The sequence below is a fragment of the Cenococcum geophilum genome (genome assembly GCF_001692895.1).
Source record: "Cenococcum geophilum 1.58 unplaced genomic scaffold K441scaffold_47, whole genome shotgun sequence".
Taxonomy (NCBI): domain Eukaryota; kingdom Fungi; phylum Ascomycota; class Dothideomycetes; order Gloniales; family Gloniaceae; genus Cenococcum; species Cenococcum geophilum.
In genome coordinates this window covers 203675-226567 of record NW_027137605.1, presented here as the reverse complement: position 1 = coordinate 226567, position 22893 = coordinate 203675, and the positions used below count along the sequence as shown (strand labels likewise).

The 22893-nt window shown below is 43.7% G+C and overlaps 7 protein-coding genes across 7 annotated transcripts; 4 read left to right on the top strand and 3 right to left on the bottom strand.

The window, feature by feature from the left end:
• Positions 1–4418: 4418 nt before the first annotated feature.
• On the bottom strand, positions 4419–5286 carry K441DRAFT_680303 (glutathione S-transferase; the record flags this gene model as incomplete). The annotated part of the gene is made up of 3 exons (XM_067651357.1): positions 4419–4999; positions 5061–5195; positions 5256–5286. The coding sequence occupies 3 exons, from the start codon at positions 5284–5286 to the stop codon at positions 4419–4421; spliced, it is 747 nt and encodes a 248-aa protein (XP_067499905.1).
• Positions 5287–6380: 1094 nt separating this feature from the next.
• K441DRAFT_617748 (cytochrome P450) lies at positions 6381–8195 on the bottom strand (the record flags this gene model as incomplete). Its single annotated transcript, XM_067645813.1, has 3 exons — positions 6381–7383; positions 7461–7854; positions 7902–8195. The coding sequence occupies 3 exons, from the start codon at positions 8193–8195 to the stop codon at positions 6497–6499; spliced, it is 1575 nt and encodes a 524-aa protein (XP_067499904.1). The 3' UTR covers positions 6381–6496.
• Positions 8196–8602: 407 nt separating this feature from the next.
• K441DRAFT_617747 (uncharacterized protein) lies at positions 8603–10439 on the top strand. The gene is made up of 7 exons (XM_067645812.1): positions 8603–8873; positions 8927–9031; positions 9106–9264; positions 9314–9490; positions 9607–9641; positions 9694–9779; positions 9828–10439. Exons 1-7 carry the CDS (start codon positions 8703–8705, stop codon positions 10196–10198), a joined length of 1104 nt encoding a protein of 367 aa, XP_067499903.1. The 5' UTR covers positions 8603–8702; the 3' UTR covers positions 10199–10439.
• Positions 10440–11236: 797 nt separating this feature from the next.
• Positions 11237–13012, top strand: K441DRAFT_617742 (cytochrome P450). The gene is made up of 3 exons (XM_067645811.1): positions 11237–11509; positions 11561–11978; positions 12037–13012. Exons 1-3 carry the CDS (start codon positions 11297–11299, stop codon positions 12972–12974), a joined length of 1569 nt encoding a protein of 522 aa, XP_067499902.1. The 5' UTR covers positions 11237–11296; the 3' UTR covers positions 12975–13012.
• Positions 13013–13025: 13 nt separating this feature from the next.
• K441DRAFT_699077 (uncharacterized protein) lies at positions 13026–13871 on the bottom strand. The gene is made up of 4 exons (XM_067653123.1): positions 13624–13871; positions 13428–13566; positions 13241–13373; positions 13026–13191 (listed from the first exon to the last, which is right to left on the bottom strand). The coding sequence occupies exons 1-4, from the start codon at positions 13859–13861 to the stop codon at positions 13063–13065; spliced, it is 639 nt and encodes a 212-aa protein (XP_067499901.1). The 5' UTR covers positions 13862–13871; the 3' UTR covers positions 13026–13062.
• A 1488-nt stretch (positions 13872–15359) lies between these two features.
• Positions 15360–17193, top strand: K441DRAFT_579356 (MFS general substrate transporter; the record flags this gene model as incomplete). The annotated part of the gene is made up of 5 exons (XM_067644332.1): positions 15360–15512; positions 15569–15666; positions 15719–16700; positions 16753–17028; positions 17083–17193. 5 exons carry the CDS (start codon positions 15360–15362, stop codon positions 17191–17193), a joined length of 1620 nt encoding a protein of 539 aa, XP_067499900.1.
• Positions 17194–18666: 1473 nt separating this feature from the next.
• Positions 18667–21595, top strand: K441DRAFT_699075 (Ent-kaurene synthase; the record flags this gene model as incomplete). Its single annotated transcript, XM_067653122.1, has 2 exons — positions 18667–19432; positions 19554–21595. The coding sequence occupies 2 exons, from the start codon at positions 18667–18669 to the stop codon at positions 21593–21595; spliced, it is 2808 nt and encodes a 935-aa protein (XP_067499899.1).
• Between the last annotated feature and the right edge of the window lie 1298 nt (positions 21596–22893).

The window sequence follows — 22893 nt, the reverse complement described above, 5'->3', positions numbered from 1 at the left end:
ATAGTAAATATTAACTAGCGGGAGGTCTATAGGTTTCTTTACGGATATTTATTAGGCTGTATTTTGCGGTATAGGGTTTATAGTCTTCCTTAGCTTACATTCCATTTTCTATAAGTTATCCTTCCAGTCTATTAGTTTAGTATATTATCTAATATCCCTAGCCTTTCTTTATAGCTGCGTAGGGCCTAAGTTCTCTATTAGGGACTTAGCTAGGCTATTACTAACTTCCTAAGTCTTTAGTGCGGGTGGTGTAATATAGGCAGTTTAGGGGCGGTATAGTATACGGATCCGTTGTGGATTAAGCTGTATATCCTTCTTAAAAGCCTAGTCCCTATGCGTCGCATTAGCCTAGTAAATGGTGTTTATCTACGGCCGTATAAGGTTTTCTATTATAATACTAATCTCTTTTTATAAAGGAAGGCGTTGGGGGTATAGTTTTGGGCTAAATAAGCTGCCTATTCTATATATTAAGCTATAAGCCTAAATAGGCTAGCTATTTTTTCCCTAAGATTATATTATAGCTTCTAAGGTCTGTAATAAGGAAGGGGATGTTATACTACCTTCGTCTATTAACGCGGAGGTGGATTTATAAGATAGTTATAATAGGTAGTCTTATCTGTCCGTTATAACCGCGAATAGGGACTAGCTTAGGCAGTTCTTTAAGGGGTATATTTAAAAAGTCAGCTAGTTTTATAGCGCACTTTATATTAATTAAGGTAAAGGTATTTGCTTCTAAGTTAGCTAAAGCAGAGGTTAAAACTTAATATTTATTGCGAAATAAAGTATAAGGGATAGTATAGCTTCTTCTACTAACTAGCCAACCTAGATTAATATATAATATATTAATCCCTTTTAACCCTAAAGAGGAGTCTTCCTTTAGGGTTCCTCTTTTTCCGGCTCTATACTATCCTCCTAAATTAACAGGACCTTATTTATCTTTGCCTTTATTAGGCAATTCCTTATAAAGTAGCCTATTTAACTATATAAGAAGTAAGCTCCTTAATCGCTAAGGGCCTATATATAGGCCGGGTGTACACCAGGCCTATAGTAGGGGTAGCTACGCGGCTAGCTACTGGGTTAACTATAGGAGTTACCAATTATACTAGGGCAGTATGGGCCGTATTTATAGTACTTATGGCCTAGCTTATAAGGTTTCTAGTTTTTAGCTAGTTAGTACGTGCCTTAATTTAACGGAGGCCTTAGTTAATAGCTAGGCAATAGTCTATAAGTTCCTTTAATGTCTATACCGTAGTATAAGCTAGTAATACGGCCCGCTATAGGTCTAGGGTAAGCTTATTAAAGAGGTTTAGTAGTAGGTCTTTCTGGGGGATTTAGGCCTATCCGGCTAGGTATAAAAAGCGGGTTTAAAAGGCCGAAAAGGTCTCCGTTATTTTTATATTTAGGCTTTTATAGCTAAGGCAGGCGTTCTATACTTTAAAAGGGTCTTTATAAATAAAAGATAAGTATTTAATTATTTCTTCTTTAGAGATAAAGGGGTTTACTAAGTCTTTAGTGTATTATAGGCGTAAATGCGTCTAGGCGTCTTTACTAGTACGGCCAAAAATATAGGCCATTTTGGCTTGGGCGTTAGGGAAGTAGTCTGCATTAACTTTAAGCTTATCCTATAATTAAAGCTTCTAATTATTAAATATAGGGTTAGTTCCATCTATAAGTAGCGGGGGATCCACAACCTTTACTAATCGCTTTAGTGCTATATAGGCCTTAGTAGGTCTATTAAGGCGCTAGGATAGGGCCTAAAGGACTATAGCAAGTCTTTAATTATCTAATAATGACTTATTATTAGATATAGGGGTATCTCTAGCTTTAAGCAGCTCTTATAGTCGTTTAATTTTAGTATTAGTAGCCGCAAGCTCCGCCTAGGGGGTTAAAACGTTAATTATTTCTTTATCTAAAGTATTTAAGGGTCCTATAGCTGCTTTACCTACTACTATAGTTCGTGGTATAGTAGTAGGGGTATTAGGTAATTCTAGGTAATTTCTTTAGGGGTTCTAGTCTATGCGTGTCTTATAGGTCCTTTCCTTAGGGTTCTGTTTTTTTCTTTTAGGTCCTGTCCTTATAGTCCTAGTAATGTCCTTAGGGTCCTATTTTATATTCTTATAGATATATTTAAGTTCCTTCTTAGGAAGAAAGAGTAGAGTAAGCTTTAGATAATATTAGCAATTTAATTAATCGAGACATAAGTACGGCAAAAGGGTCGCGCAAGCCTATACGATTAGATTATCTATAAACGAGAATCTAAAGCTAGGGAAAGGAAAGGAGAAGAAGAGTAGCGCCGTTTGGTGTTTTATAAGATCTTCGCGTTACATAATCGCAATATGCGGCAATCTGCGGCAATCTGTGGCAACTTGCCAGTGCGAAGTTCTACCAAGTTCTACCAGTTCTGCTAGTACCGTAACAACTTCTAACCTAAAGTACTTAACTAAATCTTTATAAACGTAGTTATTCTATATAATAAATGCAACTTAATATCTCCTAGTACTTAGTAATACTTCTATTACTAGTTTTCCGTAAGTTTAAGGTAGTATAGTATTGCCGGGATCCATTCTATATAAGCGCATATAGCACCCCTATATAAGACTATCTCTTCTATTTAAAAACCTAGCTGCTTTATAGTTAACTATATATTTAACTACTAATCAGTATTAGTTATATAGGGTAACTTACTAATAATAACTACTTAAGTAGGTTATAGTAATGTTAGTTAATATACTTATTCTTAGAATAAGGAAGGATAAGGAGCCTAAGACTCCTCGCTACGCTAGTGCCGCGGCGATATGTAACGACCGCTTGCCTTATTCCCGACAATAAGTATCTCCATTTATCTAATTTATCTTTTAGTTAAGTTCTTTCGTTATTAGGAACCCCGTTAGGTTCTTATAATCTATTTTAACTATAAATAGTTTCCCTATACCTTATAAGAATACTCTCTATTTCTTAAGTACTATAACTATACCTAATAACTCCTTATTATAGATGTTATAGTTTAGTTCTAATAGTATTATTTTTTAATTATAGTATGCCACTAGATGCTATATATTTTTATACTTTTATAGTAAATATGCTCCTAGTATAGAGTCTAATATATCTATTTCTATTACGGACGCTTTAAGTACAATATTACAACTACTTGGAGGGGAGTTAAAAGAAGCTAGTTAGTTAATATAAGCACAGTCTAGGATGGAGCCGATAGAGCTATATAATGAGGAATGGTAACTAAGGTCACGTAATGTAATCTGTATAATCTGTACGATCTATATAATCCGTAATAGAGTAAATAAAGCACACGTTTATTACGTATAAGAAGGATTTTATAGGAGTACGGTTATGTATTTAAGGACCCTTAGTCCCTACCTAGATAGTCCCCCCCTTATAGTAATTCTTAAAATACAATTAAAGTTAATCTATTAGGCAACCACTCCACCAGTTATTATTATATTGTTAACTTTAATTTGCATCACCTATATACCTAGCCTATTAACGAGCCTATTGTAGTACTTGCTATAAGGTTCCGTTACAATTTCCACAATTATCTCTAGCACTAATTAGTAGATTTTAAGAATTAGTACTTAGGTAAACTTTATCTTAAGTTTTTTAAACAGCTCTTTTTACTCGTTTCCCTATACCTATAGTTACTCTTTTTTTATTAGTCTTATAAATAGTTTAATACTTATTAACTACTATGCTATAAACCTTTTATAGTAGTTATAAAACCCTAAAAACAACCTTAATTATATTACGTTCTCTAGTTCTTACCAACTTACTATAGCTTTAATTTTCTTTAAGTCTATACTAATATAACCTAGTTTAATAATAAATTTAATAAAATTGGTCTTTCTTATAAAGAACTTGTATTTTTTAATCGCTACTAAGATCTATTCCTCCTATAGTCTCCTTAAAACCTATTTAATATATTCTCTATATTCTTCCTTACTTATTAAGTAGATAATAATGTCGTTAAGGTATACTATAATAAACTGATTATTGCCATCACTAACCAAACCGAAGATCGATGGTTTGAATTGTTTGTTTATCAGCAAGTCTGAGTAGCACTACTGAACGGTCATTCCGCCGACACTTTGGCTGCGGGCCCCATGCACAGCGAGACTAGATTGGGCCCAGCCTAGAATTTATGTGTTGAATGTCGATAAATTCATGTGGGCGCCTGATCTAACGACATAAGAGCCACTGCTACGTTCACCGGATGAGACATGGCCTCTTAAACGGTTGGACTAGCTGGCGAGAATATATACGTTAATAATCATAGCCTATAGTAAATTGGTAGATAGTCTTCTCTGAACGCGCTTTTTCAACTCTAAATTAATTTTTTGGCACGTTCCTAAGATTGCTTTAAAGCAACTTTGAATAGGATTTGAATATATCATCAAAAACAAATGGCTTTAGGCTTTCGCTGCCTCCGCGTCCGCTTTCATCTTCGCCTCATACTCAGCCATATTAGCAATCCCCTTTGGCATGCCATTAGGCATCAAACCCTGCTCGTCCATTAATTTCTCCCTGGTTTGCATGGCCTTTGTCCACGAGGGCCTCGACGTCATTCGCTCATGCCAGGCCTTCACATTCGGGAAGCCATCGAACTTGGCTTCCGGGGGACATAGTATAAGCGAGTCAATTCTATCGTTCCAGGTGGCAAATGAAAGATCAGCGAACGTGATCTTATCACCTACGAGCCATTGTTTGCCCTCTAAGCAGCCGTCGAGAACACCAAGTACGCGCTTGAGCTCGTTTTTGTATCGATCGATCGCCGAAGGCAGCTTTTCGGGGTGCAGCACGTTGAACCAGCCAGCCTGTCCAAAGTATGGACCCTGACCGCTTACTTGAAACATGAGCCATTGGTTCAGGTGGTGCTTCTCCTTCAGGGTCTCATAGGTCAAGATCTTTCGAGTATCGTATTGCTCCACAAGATACTGGATAATTGCACCAGTTTCCCAGAGCACGAGATCAGTGTTGGGGTCCTCGATTGCTTGTTTCATCGTGGGTCAGCTTGGAGAAGACCTTTAAAGATTAAGGGTTCGGAAATATACCTGGGACACGGCCGTTCGGGTTGAGGTCAGTGAAGGGCTTCTTCTTCACATCTTCAAACTTGAAAGAGTTGATTTCGTACGGTATGTTCAGCTCCTCTAGGATAAGGACCACCTTCCAAGGGTTTGGACCCGGAGCTGACGATGAGTTAGTAATGGCCAGCTCGAGATTCTGCTGACGAAGGGACCTTCACTTACGACACATGTGCACGCGGATAGGCTTCACCATTGTGCCGACAAGAGAGGAGAGAAGGTTGTCAATATTTTGAGAGGTGCTTTGTTGGGGACCAAAGGGGGGGGGTGAGCTCGCGGAATGCGTAGAGGCGACGATTTGATCTACGCCCTCTCGATACTTTCATAGGGATGGTCAACGCCGGGCCAGGTAGGGGGGCGCAGGCGGCACCAACGGGCGGGTAGATCAGTTCTGGCTGCGCGGAGGCAAATGCATGTCCACTTTCTGCCTTGCACCATGTGGCGGCTCTTATGGTCCGTGCATAGCATGAAGAGCATGCGCTGAGCCCTAATACTCGACGATGCTCATGTCCTAGATTCGTTAAATTGAGGAACTCCGCTTAATGTGTTAGCCAGGGATCCCCCCTTAGACAAAGACAACAGCGTTCCAAACAGTCGGTATTTCCATTTCTGCTTTTGGCGCCAAATAGAGTGCGGAGACCTGTAATGCAACCTTTACCGCATGAACGCGGAGTCCGATCGCATGAACTCGTAGTCCGATATAAAAACTTGACGAATGAGAAACCTCGCCCGGATATTTTACTGTCAGCACATTAATTAACTAAGCATTCTCATTCACTAAAGCTGTTTTTCTTCTTAGCAACTTTCTCATCCCATCCTGGTTAAATTTGTCGATCGGTCCGTTGCAAATATCGACGCAATATACGCCGACATTGCAGCTCGCAGCCTTGCCTGTATCGCACGGTGCATATGTACGATCCCACGCCATTGAGTGTGAGATCTTGCACGGCCACCCCGAGTGGAATAGCTCACATAACCATTTCCCCCACGCCGGCTTGAATACAACAAACGAGGATCCGATCGGTGTAGGCTCTAGCGTTGCTCTCATGAAGGATTCGTTTCCTGGCAATTGGGTTATGTAACACCACCTTAGCGCATCCGGTTAAAAGCGCGTGTTGATCTTCGCACAATTTTATACCTTCAAAGTAATAGGCACGACCATTCTAACGTAATTTAACGTATTTTTGGGCCAATGCGCCAAGACAAACTGCACTTCTTGCATAGGAATTTAGGCCACGGGGCAGAGGCTGTTCTAAACATGTAGTTCTTTGGATGAATCATCAAAAGTACATCGATTTGTACGTATTAAAACCCCATCATCAAAAACTACTGGTACAATTTTGGCGATTAGACCTTTAACGAAAGTACTCCTAAAATATAAAATCCAATGCCGCTTGAAGAATCGATCAGTACTTGATCCCTGAATTGTGCTCTCTGCGTCGCATCATGATCTTGGTCGCGGGATCCATGAAAACGAATTCGTACATCACCGAGGTTGGTGGTCGCTGGTCGCCAATAAACCTGAAGTCGTATTCGTCAAGGAGTTTAACCAAGATGACCTTGGACACAAGACTTGCAATAAATCTTCCTGGGCACGCCCATCTTCCGGCGCCCCATCTATGGTCTTCGCCTTCGACGCTCCTAAATGGCTGGGCGCGATGACGCTCCAAGTCCTGATTATACGCACGCAAAGCGTTGTATTGTTTTGGATCGGGGAACACGTTCGGATCCATCGACGTAGAATGTCCCGACGTGGTGATCATTTGGCCCTTTTTTAATTCCAGACCGTCTGAGAGAGTACAGTCATTTTCTACGACTCTACTGTACACGAGCAAGCTCCCAGGCGCAAGTCTCGATGTCTCTTTCATGGCCGAGTCCAATTTGTCTAAGCTGTTGAAGGCCGTCTGATCCCAATTTCCCCGTATTTCACTATTTTTCTTGCGAATCTCTTCGCGGATTTCCTCGAGAAACTGTGGATGAGCGACTAGATCTGCTATGACGCCAACGATGAAGGCGGCCGAGCTGTAGGTTCCGCCAGCTATGACAGACCCTACAAGGCGAGTGAGCATGTACGCGTCAGTTTCCTCATCCTTTGCTTCAGCAAGCATCCATGATATTAAATCAGGTTTGACTTCATGACTCCGCTCTGTTTTGCGGCTCTGTACCTCGGGGACAATGAAGTCTTCCAAGCTCTTCCAACTTCGCTCCAAACGCCACTTGTGTGGAAGGAGCCAGACAAGGATGGGTTGCAAGAACCGCGGGACCAATCGCATTATGAACATTATCGAGAATACTATCATTACGTTTAGCTCTAACTCAAAACACGCTCAGAATCATAAATACCATTCAATGTGTGCTCATAACACAGACGTATAAGCTTGGGATTGTCGCAGACCGGAGGACCAAAGGTGAACAGAGCTACTGCTTGACTGATACAATGAACCACTTTGTCAACCGGCTCCACTGTATTCCATGAAATAGTGTCCTGTGGGAACAAGTCGGTCATCGTGCTCTCGATGCGTCTGCTCACGGGCTTGAGAAATCCCGGAAGAGCGGGAGTAACTCGAGTCAGCAACATCTTTACGTGGTGGTTAGTTTTCTGCACCACATCCATTCCGTTCAAGTAGCCGGTCAGGGACATGGAATGGGATTTCCTAGAGCTAATCATATCCTGAGGCAGTTTATTGAGCTCCATAATGAACCGTGATGGAAGTACAATAACGTCGGTGTCTCCACGGGCAAGCCGATATTCCCGGCCTTGGTACTGGAAGCACTTAGCGTTAGGTCGTATGAAAGAGCGATTTAATATACCTTCTCATATGCGTCGTCCAGTATTTTTATTGACCCAAAAGCCCAGCGAATACGGGCGAAAATGCGTGGCTCAAGAGCAAAACGTCGATTCACAATAGGTATATTGTCATTGTAAGAGGCAAGACGATGAAGAAAATATACAGTAGAGAAAATGAACGAAGCTGAAATGAAAAGGTTTAGAAGTTCTATATGGTGATCCAACAGAATCGGTGAAATGGAGATCTTGAAGCGATGAATATTATCCCACGAAAGGGATGTTGCGTTGGAAAGATCAAAGTGTGATTTGCCTGCCATTGTGTTCCGGAATTCAGATCAAACTGTAATCGCAAAGAAGGAGTGTCAGTGTCTAGCCCTCGACCTAGGTTATTATATCAAGTGGAAGCAGTGCCCGCCGCAAAATTTTGTTGTAAGACATTAGCAAGGCGTTTCACAAGACAAAAGTCCGAGCCATGTTACCTGCCGGGACAGTGGGTGAAAAGGCGCATTTCAGTTACTCGAAAAGAAAAACTCCAATTTTAGAGCATGTTAAAAGATTCCCGTCCCCGGAACGTGGTAGATAGGGCCAACGGCATGCATACATGAGACTAGCCGATTGTGTTGGAGTGAGGGAAGCTCGGCATTTTATTTCGCGGCGTAGGGGGGTTACATGCGAGTTGACCCCCTGCTGATCCTCTGTCCCTCATTGCCTCTCATTCCTTCTTTTCGAAACAACGGTGTTAATTGAAAGGTAGCTGAGCGAGCTTTCTTCAGACAACCGCTAAGAACACTTATCGCGAATCGACAAAATTACTCAGTACACAGATGACTTCAACAACTACTACGCAGCTGCCCTCTTTGATCACTACTGCGCTTGTGGTAGTGTCTGTGGTCTTCCCTCTTTTATCGTTTCTGGCAATTTATTATCGATACAGAGCCCGGAGAGTCGCTCGACAACCATTCAATGCTGATGACTGGTGGATTTTAGCTTCATGGGTACAAATAGTCTTCCATATGTGGTAGAACTTGTGCTAATGGCGCATGAATAGGTTCTCACTTTTGTGATGAGCATGCTTGTCTGGATCTTCGCCGGAATCATAGGAATTGACCATTTCAAAGTCAGTCCCGCGGCTGGGGTTATGGGTTCCCTCAAGGTATGTTATCCACTGTTATCCGCCAAAGCGACTACCGCATACTTCAAGCTGTGGCTCTAAACGGACGTCAACAGTGCCTCTGGCTTGCAAGCGCATTGGTTCAACTGCCTCTTGCTGCTGTCAAGATCTCCATCCTCCTCTTTTACAAACGAATTTTCAGTACACAGAAATTCGGGATAGCTGTGTGGGTCGCAATTTTCCTCGTGAGCTGCTGGAGCATTATTTTCTTCTTTGTATGTTGACTCCGTTTGGTCCAAGGGGACAAAGCTGATAATTCTGCAGTTAGTCCTGTTTCAGAGTGATCCATTTGACGGGTCTTGGACTGGCAAAGGCAGATTGCGATTTGATTCGGCAAAACTTGGGTTGGCTCAAGTTGGAACGAGTATTGCCCTTGATTTTGTTGTCCTTTGTTTCCCTTTACCCATCATATCTAGGCTCCATCTAGTGACAAAAAAAAAGGTAGCAATTGGCATGTTTACCCATCATATCTAGGCTCCATCTAGTGACAAAAAAAAAGGTAGCAATTGGCATGTTTACCCATCATATCTAGGCTCCATCTAGTGACAAAAAAAAAGGTAGCAATTGGCATGATTTTCTGGCTTGGCTCATTGTAAGTATTTTACCAGGTACCCGCTTCATGCCAACTTACTAAATGCACATAGCTGCTGTGTTGCAGCCATTGTTCGACTAGTGCTTCTCAATCAGTCAATTCACCAAGTAATTGATTCCCAAGGATTTAGTCAAGTGTGTAAGTACTCGTTCCCCATTTCAAAAGCCTCGGTGCTAACATCGACAGTCGTACAATCCAAGAATTTTGTTTTCATGATCGTCGAGCCTAATTGCTCCATCATTGCGGCCTGTCTGCCCTGCTATGGACCGCTGTTCCGAGGGGGCAGAAAACCAGAGTCTCTGGTACGCAGCATCAGATCGCTATTCTCACTGCGCAGCCAAAGCTCTACTAGCAGCAACAGCAACTATTTCAAGTTCGGAGAAGCAAACATTACGCCTCAAAACGTCTCAGCCACTGAATCGCAAATTGAACTTAAGAACGGGGCCCGCTCTACTGCCAATGGAGAACGTCTTTCCTACCAAACAGATGAGCAGCAAGGAGACGGTCGCAAGGGAGGGGTCAATGTCACGAGGGGAGTTGAAGTAATCAGGGATTGAAAAGGGGCGATCTGGGTGAATGCGTAGCCGTGTATGGGAAAAGGGGAAAAGGTTAGTGTTTAGCTGATGAGCTTGGGTTGGAGGAGAAAGCTTTTCTCTGACCACGCTCTTTGCCTGTACAATTTGAATTTGAATTTCGCTTATATGGAGAATACGATGGCCTTATGCATTATTGGCGCCGCTCTCAATCCAACCTCTTATTTTCGCAAAGCATAATCGATTTCACTATTCTCTACTGCACTGTTAAAAGCCAAAACTTGTATTAGATAGTGAAGGGGCCTAAGGCAGGCGCTAGACCCCTGTAAGTTAATTTTTTACACAATCGTCTTAGCCAATCCTCAGATTTATTGCCCGGTAATTAACTTCCAGCCTTTCTTCCTTATTACCTGATCATTAAAGAGTCCGAGTTCTCAAAGCTCTGAAGGATTTGGCACGTAGCCCTCGTACCCTGCAAGGCTGCCACTAGTTATGCGACGAACGGCCTCCGAAGACTTCATGCACAATGCATGTACACCGCCTCTTTTTCACCTGATTGTACTCCGTAAGTGCCTCTTGATCCTAGCAATTAAACAGCAGAATTATAGACCTTTTGAAGTAATAAGCACAGCCATTTTGACGTATTTTCACCTATTTTTAGGCGTAAAACCCACGCAACTTGATCAGCACGATCAACAAGCACTTACAGCGAGGCGCAAAGAGACGGTGTGGTCTCTAGCGCTACGGAGACTTGGAAACGGCGATCAAGTACAATCTAAATATACGAGCTACGAGGAGCCCTTGTCCTTAGAGACATGCAGGAAGAAATTATTGAAGCCTGCCTCTAATGCGGCTAACAACGGTAAGAGCGTTGCTCGGGACGATCTAAGAGGCTTGCAAGGAAAATTAAAGCACGGCTTGGACCAGGCTCCGGTGATCTACGAGAAGGCGCCGCGTCAATCGATGGAGGCGCAAAGCCACCAACCCCCCCGGGCGCTTGGGGCCAGGATGGTCCTCCAACCACATATCTCCGCTCCGTAGACTTACCTATAGCCCGTCAATATCCCTATGGTTTTCAGAAACAAGAGAGAAAACCTGTGAACATATGTCCTTTGAAGAAGGATGCAAACGGAATCTCTTTTGAGCTCGTATTGGGTTTACCCACTAATTTTACTCGCCTACTATTGGTTGGAACTCATTGAGACAAGAAAGGCTGCGCGCAAACACACAGAGTACCCACTCGCTGGAACTTGGTCTTCTCTCACGCCTCGGGTTGTACTCAACTTGATTTTTGCGGGGAATGCAGCTAGAGTCTTAGAGGAAGGTTACAGAAAGGTGACTGGAACATCATTTTCCTCGTTTTGCCATGTGCTGACAGCGGGAAAGTTCAAGGACAAGGCCTTCCAGCTCATTCGTAACGATGGCAGCATTGTCGTTCTACCAACTTGCTTGCTTGATGAACTGTCGCATTTGCCTTCGACTGTTGCAAGTCCGCACGGTGCGCTTGAACACGATCTCCTAGGACCATATACGGGCTTGAATCTTATTCTAGAGAGCCGACTGCATCACTCTATAGTACAGCGTAAACTTACACCTCGTCTTGGTTTGCTTACCCCGGGCTTGGAGAACGAGCTATTGTTAGCTTTTGGGGAATACTTTCCAGCATGTGACTACTGGACCGAGTTTCAGCCCTATCAGGTCTTTGGAAAGGTCTCTGCAAGACTCTCTGCTAGGGCTCTCGTCGGTCCTAGTTTGTGTCGTGACCCTACCTGGCTGGATATTTCAGTCAATTATACCGAGAGCTGTGAGTGTTTCTCCCATTCCTTTTCGATACTTGTAGAACCGACTAATGGACGCCTTAGTGTTTCGCACAATTGTAATCTTGCGCTTATTTCCGTGTTGGATGCATCCTCTGATCTGCTACGCCCTCCCTTCTTATTGGTATGGCCGGCGGTATGTGCAGAAGGCGAAGGCGCTCCTTGGTCCAGTTATTCGCAATCTTCTTCGCAAAAGTGATAACGGCTCATGGAGTCCGCAAGACAATGAAGAGGACTCTAACGTCCTCTGTTGGCTCGCCGACACCGCGAAAGGCAGAGATCGCGACCCAGACACTCTCGCACATGTCGAGGTTCTCCTGGCTCTTGCTTCGGTGCATACTACATTACTGAGAATGGTGAACGCCCTTTATGATGTTACGGCCAACCCAGAATACTTTGGCGAGCTGCAAGCGGAGATTCAAAACCTGCATGCCAGTCCAAACGGCTGGGGTGCAACGTCCTACGCGAAACTCGACAAGCTAGATAGCGTACTCCGCGAGTCTCAGCGAATGTCTCCACCCACAATCCTAGGAATGAAACGGCTGTTCAAAGAATCATTTATGTTTTCGAACGGCATGCATATCCCAAAAGGAACCTATGTATGTCTCTCCACCTTTGCAATTGAGAATGATCCCGGCAACACCACGAAGCCCGAAGTGTTTGACGGGCTGCGAAGCTATCGACTTCGTCAACAGAAGCAGAGCAATGAGCGACAGCAAAACCACAATAATGAGGACTATCTCTTTTCTTCCATGGAGCGCACTGTTCTCAATTTTGGCTACGGGAAAACGGCGTGCCCTGGAAGATATTTTGCGAGCTTAGTTATTAAGATTCTTTTCGTAAAGCTGCTAACTGAGTATGACTTCAAATTTCTACCTGGCACAGAACGACCGAAAAACGTGATGGCTCACGAGTTCTTGTTCTGTTGGCCATGGCAGAAGATGCTTGTGAGGCGGAAAAAGGATGGCATTTGCCCTTTCTAGCAGTAATGTAGTCACCAAATAGAAATTGTAGGATATTGGTATCTTGATTATCCCTGCCTGCTTTGTGCTCAAAGTACATTCTCGTCTCTTAGGATATGGGCTTCCTTCCTACTACGCAGATGAAGCCATCGATCGATGAAGCTCCTTTCAGATTCTCTTCTTTCAAAGCCTCGAAGTACTTTTCCCTAAACTCATCGACAGTTTCGCTCAATCCAACCGGCATATCCATCATGCCTAAATTCATCGACAGTTTCGCTCAATCCAACCGGCATATCCATCATGGCAAGGATATGAAGTTCGTTCATTTGAGTTAGCATGCTCGGTCTCGTCTGAAACCGATCCTCGGTTATTATCTCCAGCCCCTTTGAAGCCATCGTCGGGGCAATCTCGAGCACCCAGCTAAATATACAATTTAGTTCTAATGCGCTTACGTCGAGGGCATTGCACTCTCACCTAGGGTTGTAATTTGGAAATGGATTCTGCTCAAGCATGATGAGCGCCTCGACGGCTTCTGTGGACAACCCAGGAGAGGCTGCAATGGGCTTCAAGTTTGTTTTGTCGTGCTCAGTCCACTGGATGTATCCACCAGGCCCTTGGTCTATCATTTAGAATGTATACCAATTTGAAAGGGTTCAAAAGAGGCTCTAACTGAGTAGTTTGATGGCATTTTCAAGCATCTGACCCAACTTGCTCGTGGATAACGTAAGAAACAATCGGAAATGAACAACGTCGTATTTGCCCAGTAGCTCCTCTGGAAATGGGGAGCAAATATCGTAGAGTCGAAGTTTGATGTTGCTGGGCAGAAAAGCTGAAGGCGGAAAGAATTTGTCAGAGAGATCGAATGCATCGACTTCTGCCGACAGCGAAGAATCCTCCGCGACATCCATGGCCCAGATTCTGAGAGCTCGAGATATTAGTTCGCGGATACATTTTCGTCCTAAGTGTTTCAATACGTAGTTTGTGTCCCCATGTCCGCAATCCGACAAGGCTGCGACTCAATCTTGATGCTGGGATGCAGCGTATAGCCTGTGAGCTGTTTGAGGAAATAGTGGAAGTAATTCATCCTGTAATTTGTTAAAACCTTCCTCGGATTTATTTCAAGGTATCAATACTTTGTAGAAGAGATGAAATCTCGTCCTTTGCTATACTCAGCAGCCATCGTGATTGCGTTGAAAGTTTCCTGGTAGTCTTCGAAATCCAAAGAAACAAAAAGGTTCAGAGAAGTTTCGATTGCAATTTGTCGACCGGGATTTGAGGCTATATATTGTCTTAATTAGCGCTACCAATAGGACTGGTCTTTTTAGTGCCAATTAGTGGTCAACACAATTTCTACAACGGTATGATTGCTTAAGACTATCCGCAGTGTAGTCGTCACGTAGCCAAATACACGAGTGATAGTCATGATTATGCATCTGCTCTAGCTCAGTCAGAGCTTGTGCCTGAAAAGGCCACTCCGGGAAGGATTTTCAGTAAGAGATAGATCTGCTCTAGGTGCAGCATAGTCGGACACAGCTCTGTCCCGTAATTCGAGGCGTCGCAAAATCAATTTCAATGGATCTTGCATGAGCTTGAACCATCACGGTGCAAGAGACTCACATTCATCCATGGAAAACAGCCCGGTTAATTTGGGACTAAATGACCTGCTATGCATGTTTCCTAACCTTTGCCCATACATTAAAAAAAACTAAGCGGGTCAATGCACCAAGGCGGCACAGGGCCCGTGCATAGCGCGGCGAATTGACCTTTGAAAGGCCTGCGTTGAGAGTTAAGGATTTAGATGACTAGGATTTTGTTAATAGACCCCGACCACAGCCACAAATGGTGTTCTAACCCTTGGATGTCCGCTCGGAGCTGACAAGGGGTGGTATATGCAGCAGTGACAGCCAGGCGGTTGGCTACCGTTCCATACCGCGGTCCCCAAGTGTGATCCTCCAGGGATCGGCGTATCGAAGCCACCCGCTCTGCAGCGGAATGAGGAACGGAGCATTTTCCGTTAAAGGCTGAGATTCTCCCGCCTGTTGAAAAGACCCGAGTACCAGACTGCCGGGTCCACACCGCCCCACAATGTAAGACGCACCAGCATCTTTACAAGGAGACCGTTACGTCCGCGGGTGGCAAGGATAGGGAAATATGATCTACCTAAGATACTCGATTGCCGGGAAACCAAATATGGACCTCTCGGCTGACGACTGTGGCACCGTCTGTTCCCGTCACGCTTGGCCAGTCTTCAGAATCTGTTTCCTAAACTGCCTTTGACAAGATCTTGTGAACAAAACTTCGGTATTAGCCTTGATACCGCTATCGCCAATTCTTAAACCGATCAAGCTAAATAATATGACTTCGGCACAGGGCTCGGTTCCGAAAGCAAGCGACATTCAAAGCTACATGCACGAGGAGCCCACGCAAGAGAAGGAAACCTTAGCTGTTGCTGCGAAAAACCCGGCCGAGTATTCGATTGACCCTGAAAACGAAGTCACCGGTGTTAAGCTCTTCCTAATCCATATTGGTATCTGCCTCTGTACGTTTTTGATCGGTTTGGTAAAATTTCCCCCCGGCATGTTGAGAGGCAATAGGAATGCTGAAGTGGAGGACAGGACTTCAACCTGATCGCAACCGCAGTCCCAGTCATCACATCGCAATTCAGCTCTATTGACGACGTTGGGTGGTATGGCGCAGCCTTCTACATGGCACTGTTAGTCCTCTGCTTGCTCTGGGTCTACAATAGCTAACATGACCACATCTAGATGTTCGAGCCAACCCCTTGCTGGCAAGACATATACACTTTTCCCTAAGAAGGTTACCTATCTAATCTACCTTGGCATATTTGAGATCGGCAGTTTAGTTTGCGCTTTAGCACCAACGTCTAACGCCCTTATCGCTGGAAGGGTCGTGACCGGTTTCGGAGCCTCAGGAGTCTTCGCGGGAGGGTTCGTAATATTGACAACAATTATTCCTCTCCATAAACGAGCTATCTGGACAGGAACTATGAGCTCTACCTTCGCTGTCGCGAGTATTGTAGGCCCTGTTTTAGGCGGCGCCTTCACACAACATGTTACCTGGCGGTGGTGCTTCTTTATTAATCTCCCTATAGGCTGCTTTTCTGCCATCATTGTGCTATTATTCTTCCGTATCAAGAGCGCGGCTACTGAGAATGCATCCTTACTTGAAAAACTCAAAGGCCTCGACGGGCTCGGTTTTATATTGTTTGCGAGCTCGATGACTATGCTTCTGCTGGCACTTCAGTGGGGAGGAGTCACCTATGCATGGAATTCGTCCGTCGTCATCGGCCTTTTCGTTGGATTCGGGGTTGTTATGACCCTATTTATTGCTTGGCAACTATATCTAAAAGATACTGCGCTAATTCCTCCGAAGCTATTCGCCAACAAAAATGTATGGCTTATCTGTGCAAGCTCTTTCTTCGTAAACGGACCTTTCCAAACCGTCGTATACTGGCTACCTATCTGGTTTCAAGCTGTCCTAGGGGTTTCGCCATCTGCTAGCGGTATCAGATATCTTCCTACTGTTATTTCCGATGTCCTCGCTTCTTTTATCGGGTCGGCAATCGTAATGAAGCTAGGACTTTGGAACCCATTTCTCCTTTTTGGAGAGGCAATGGTGTGCTTGGGTGCGGGTTTATTAACTACGCTTTACCCTGGAATATCTGACGGCCACTGGATTGGTTATCAAATCTTTGGCGGAGTGGGGTATTCTCTTGTCAGTAATTTGGTAAGTTCTGCTACACTTGCCTATGGGATATTCCCTAACTTTATACCTTCAGGCTCATCTGGGCATGCAAGCATCTCTACCCATAGATCTCGTTCCCATAGGTGCCACCAATTTATTGATGGTCATTTCAACCAGCTGTGCTATATTTCTTGCTATTGGGCAATCCGTTTTCCAAGAACGACTGGTTACGAATCTCTCAGAGGTAGTATCGCTAGACATCGTGAATAACCTCGTATCTGTTGGTGCAACTGGCATTCAATCGGTGGTTAGTTCGATAGACCTTCCCATGGTCCTTAGGGCCTACAGCGATTCTACGACGCAGGTATTTGTAGGTGTTCTCAAATTCAACTAGTGATATAATACTAGGCTAATGACTTTGAAGTATATTCCCGCAGCTGCGCCAGTCATCTCATTTATTTTGGTATGTGGTTGTAAGTGGACTTCAACTAAGAAGCCAAAAGGAGATGGCGCAGAAGACAAAGCGGAGGTTTGAATGGCTCCATATGCCTAGGTATGGAAACCTTTCGTTCCTCTGGAGCACTTCTAGCAAAACGGGCATTTCAAATCGTACGCGACTTTACGTAGCATATGTTATTTAGGCTATCAAAGTGATATATTCAGTAATTATTTGATTTCTCTGTACACTTGAAGATACCCATGAATCTTCCTTCGCCTCTGTAGTAGCAGTTTAATCGAATTCAGCATCGAGAGAAGGGTGATTCGTTCGTGAGATAGCTGAGATTTGTGGTATTCTAGAGTGGGTTCATTAACGGACGGGATCCGGACAATAACACTTGGCAGTTACTTCACTGTCCGAATCTTCTGCCAGGCTAGCGGCCTAACAGGCGGTAAGGGAGGCCAAGACACTACTTAGAACCTATTTTAGCGCCCCCCCACCTACTCCTTGGGGTAGTTAAATTCAGCCCTACTACTTCTATCTTTATCCCGGTCTCTGCTCCCCTTTATGCTTTTATATAAGAAAGATATAAGTAGAGACGCGAGTAGAAACGCGAGAAGAGACACGAGCAGAGACACCAGCAGAGGTAGAGAGTTGTAGTGATGTAGAGGCAGAGGTTATAGTTAAAGGGGGTGGCTAAAAAGGGAACGTCAAAGCTTAAGCACTGTTTACCTAGACCCACCTTTCTACCTAGGCTACACCTTTTCTACTTCCTTCTCTGATTCTCCCCCTACCTCCTACTTCTTTTAACTCTGCCCGTGTCTCTACTCGTGTCTCTACTTATACCTCTACTCGCATCTCCTTACGTGTTTCTTTACATGTTTTTATTAGATACCAACACAAAGACATAGAAACGCAGAGATATAGAGGCGTAGAGGCGCAGATACAGGCTAGAGGCAGGGAGGTAGGGAGGCGTAAAGGCTTATAGAAAACACTGGGGGGTGCTAAAAAAAAAGCTCTAAGCCACGGATTTTACACCGGCAGAATTAAACTTGGCAGAAGATTCGGACGGTAAGGTTACTACCAAGTGTTACTACGCGGATCCTGTCCGGTTCATTAAGATGTTACCTGGACAACCTTCTCACCCATTTTCCCGCTTCAACTGCCATTCTAGTACCGAATTGGTCTTCCGGATTATTTCCCAAGATAGATATTGATACAGCCTTACGGACCCCGGTACCGGGGCTGAATCTCATATGTTGCTTATTTATGCCGCACGGACATGGTCACACATGGGTAGGGGTGTTTGATATTGGGCACAGCGGAATCCAGAGCAGTGAGGTCCTTAATTAGCTACCTGCCGCCTCGTTATTCCCCTCCCGTCCGCCGTTTGCGACTTTACATCTCAGCTTACCCCAAGCTCAACTGTCTCAAAAAATTGAGGCATAAAAGTTACGGGAACAGTAGTTTAAACTAGTATGTACGGCATTTTTAAACCATTGTGTGCATATTTATCCTCCAAACCGTAGGTGCTGATACTCTTTCCTAGGATTTCTTTGATTCACCACCATGGATCTAAAGGCACCCGGAAATGGCAAGCTGTGCCCTACACCTCGCGAAATTGTGAATGGCATATCTGAACTCGCTCGGGGTGATGGTAACCTTGGTCGCTTTGGCACATTTAGCGCAGTGATATATGATACCGCTTGGCTATCTATGGTGTATAAAAGAGATCGCGGAAAAACTTCTTACTTATTTACGAAATGTTTTGATTACCTTCTGGAGACTCAGAAAGAGGATGGAACGTGGACTACCTATGGATCACAGATTGATGGCATTCTCAACACCTTGGCAGCTCTTCTTTCTATGGCTAAACGGAGGAAATGCATTTCACCCGACTTCAAAGAGGAGACAACATTGCATCATCGTATTCAGATGGCTCAATCTGGTGCCCAGTCCCTCCTGCAGTCATGGGACGTGAATGAGACAGTTCATGTTGGATTCGAAGTGCTAGTCACCGGTCTCCTTCGCCAGCTGGGGTTGTTCAACTTGCACTTCGAATTTCCCGGATACGCAAAACTCATGCTCCTCTACGAGCGTAAGATGCAGAAATTTTCGCCTGATCTGATATACTCAAATAAAAAGACGACCATTCTTCATTCGCTTGAGGCTTTGACAGGAATGATTGAATTTGATAGAGTCAGTCATCACTGCAGTGAGGAGTTGGGAATCTTTGGGTCTCCTGCTGCGACAGCAGCCTATCTTATCAATGCTTCGAAATGGGATCAACGTGCAGCGACGTATCTGGAAAGCGTAGTAACGTCCTACGGGAACAGTGGGAGGGTGCCAAGTGCATTTCCTACTTCTATTTTCGAAATATCTTGGGTATGCTACATATCAATCCATATTAACGTACTAAGCACTTAGAGCTGACATGGAAAAACAACGTGGACTAGTTGGGTTTGCACCAGGAGTTCTGGAGGACGCCGACGATACAGCCCGCACATTGATGACTTTAAAACTTCTAGGCCAAGATGTCAATCCCGCACCGATGATCAGGAAGTTCGAAGCCAGCGATCACTTCAGGACTTACGAAATGGAGCGAAACCCAAGTTTCAGTGCCAATTGTAATGTTCTACTGGCGTTGCTGGAACTCGAGTCAGTCGACCAGTACCTACCACAGATTGAGAAAACATTGACCTTCCTACTGCAGAAATGGGACTCTGGCGAGGTCGTAGATAAATGGAACATTTCCCCCCAATATTCTGCCATGCTAATGACAGAGGTGTTTGTGAGACTTCTGAAGAGATACGACGCAGGAAACCTCCAGTCGCTTCCCTTGAGAATGGTGCAAGAGAAAATTCCCGTCAGTCTCTGCCGACTACTCCTGCGAACTCTTTGGAATCAACAAAAAGACGGTTCTTGGACGACTTCTCTCGAAGATACAAGTTACAGTATTCTAATAATCACTCAATGTCTTTGTTTGCGTTGGAATACGTCATTGCGGGACTGCCTGGTTGGCGCCCTTTCACGAGGTCGGGGCTTTATCATATCCCAATATCCCAAAGATCAAAAAAATTACTGTCTTTGGATTGAGAAGACCACTTTTGAGTCTTCCTTCTTGAAGATGGCCTACTGCTCTATAGCCCTTCACACTACGACACTAAAACACTTCTGGACCCAAAACATCACGGACTGCTTCTTTTTTCCAGATATAAATAGCAAAAAGATGCGTAATCTTTTGTCAGCACTACCGATATTCGTAAAATCGCCCTTAGCATCTCTAGATCTAGTTTTGATTGAGGCAACTTATTTTTCGAACTGTCTAAAGAAAGCTAGATATTCCATCCTTCAAAGGGACGACATGCCCATGTCAGAAGACAAGTACCTTGATTACATTCCTATTATATGGCTGGCTTGCAATCATATAGGGGGTCACATATTATCATCGAACATAATTCGCGATATGGCTCTGCTATCACTTTTCAATTATCAAATTGATGAGTTCATGGAGTCAGTCGTCGCTGACTTGACGGATGAAAAGATTCAGATACTTGTTTCAGCACTTCGGGATGAATGCGGACTGAACAAGGAGTCTTCGCTCCTGGAAGAGGCTAGAAGCGCTCAACCGGATACCGAGCAGCCTCGGAAGCGAAGAAAGGTGCGAAATGGAATCACGCATGCAAGCACTCACCCCACGCCGGAATCGGTCTTCCTGGAAAGCGTGATCAAAGTTTTGAGAAAGTTCATCAGACATGTTCTTCAACACCCAGCCGTGTTGCGATCTCCAGGTTGGGTCCAGAGAGATTTAGCAATCGAGGTTCACAGCTTTCTCATTGCTCATATCAATCACAATGAAGACAACATTTCCTGGCTGAAAGCAAAGCAGAATCGGTGCAATGGATACACTTCCGATGATATATCGCGGGGAAACTATTTCAAATGGGTACATTCCACAGGCTCAGATGACACCAGCTGCCCATTCTCTTTTCAATTCTTTACCTGTCTGATTAGCAAGCCAGGAGAGACGTGCTTTAACGGACCACAGGCCAGGTACTTCAGTCAGTGCCTCGCCACGCACCTAGCGGTAATGTGTAGGCAGTACAATGATTATGGATCAGCAGCGCGCGATGCAGCAGAAAACAATCTCAACAGCCTCGATTTTGCAGAGTTTCATCGATGTTCGACAGAGGAAATGGCGAAAAACAAAATCCAGATGGACGACGAAAAGCCCGTTGTAAATGAAAATAGCCGTTTAAATGGGGCTGTTTCCCACGATCATTTGAATACGACCCCAGCAGGCAAGGCGAAGAGAGATCTCGTGGCGATTGCTGAATTCGAGCGTGAATCTATGCATTTGGCGCTGCAGAGTTTGAGTCAGTTTGTACAGCCCTCGGCCACTATGAAGGCGCTTAAAGTATTTATCGATGTGACGGATACGTTTGGACAGATATATAGTCAAAAAGATATTGCAAGTAGGAAACAGGCACGGGGTTAAGTAGATGGCTTGGTTTCAGAGAGTCTCTTTGGAAAATTATATTTTTCTACGTACTTTGAGAATACGGTAATTCTCTTTCAAGAGGTGACGGAGCTGCGCGGACATGTTAATCGAGCATAGGCTAACCTAGCTTGGGTGACTAACAATGGCTTAGATTAAGCTAAAGCATTCATAAAATTGGTTAGGATTCGCAATTCTTGCAAGCCTACTTCGGGAATAGTTTAAATGGATTCAAAGGGTACAGCTGTCATGTTGGCGGTTCAACTCAACAGCACAATAATTACAGAAATGTCTTATTGTCTCGTGAGACGTTAGGCCTGATAACTGCTCAACGCCCTTGACTAGTGCAAAAACTCAAAAGTACCAGTAAATAAAAAAATTCCAGGTACCAAAGTGGATATAACTTCGCCAGATAGTACGCTACGCTCAAATTCATTTATTAATTTAGATATCTACAAATACAGTCCTCTTTAAATGACTGCTATTGTAAGTAAAGGGATATACTTTAAATTCTATAAGGCAGCTTACTTAAACCGGCTTAGAAACTAGAGCATATATAAGAACGCAGAGTTCCTCGAACTACGTTTTACGTACAAGGTATAACGCGAGGGGGAAAGAGAAGGGGCTATATAGGGGGTAGAAGTTTAGCACGAGCTAGTGTAAAGCCACGAGCTATAAGCTACGGGCGACTATTTATAAAGCTAGTGAACTAAAAATGTCTAGGGGTTTTACACTATTCAATTAGGTGAAATATATGGGAAAATCTTGCATTATTCTATTCGCGCTTTTGTTAGCTTTATATATTTATTTCTGTCTTCGCTCCCATTAATTTATAAGGAAAATACTTACTTTATTAGCAATGCTTAAACTACTGCAATTCCCTAGTATATAGATACTTTAGCTATTTAAATTTATGGCTAATTCTATACCTTTATTAGTGCGTCCAACAGTTAGCTAGCTGCGAGCTTTAGCCTTTATAGCTAATTGACTGCGTCAATTAGACCGCTCGCTGTTCGCTAACTACAAGGCAATATATACTGACTATTATACTATTAGCAAGCTGTCCTAATTAGGAAAATAATATAGACTTTATAGTGTTTTATTGCGGATTTTTAATAGCACCTCTCTATATACAAATATTAACGTTGCCTAATTAAATTTAACCCTAATTTACCTTATATAGTATTTAAATATAGCTAAACTCGTCCTACGTACTTATAGAGGTTTAAAAACATAGAACGTTTAGTAGTGATATTAGTGGTAAGGTTAGAAAAAAGGTTTTAGTATGGGCTCTAGAG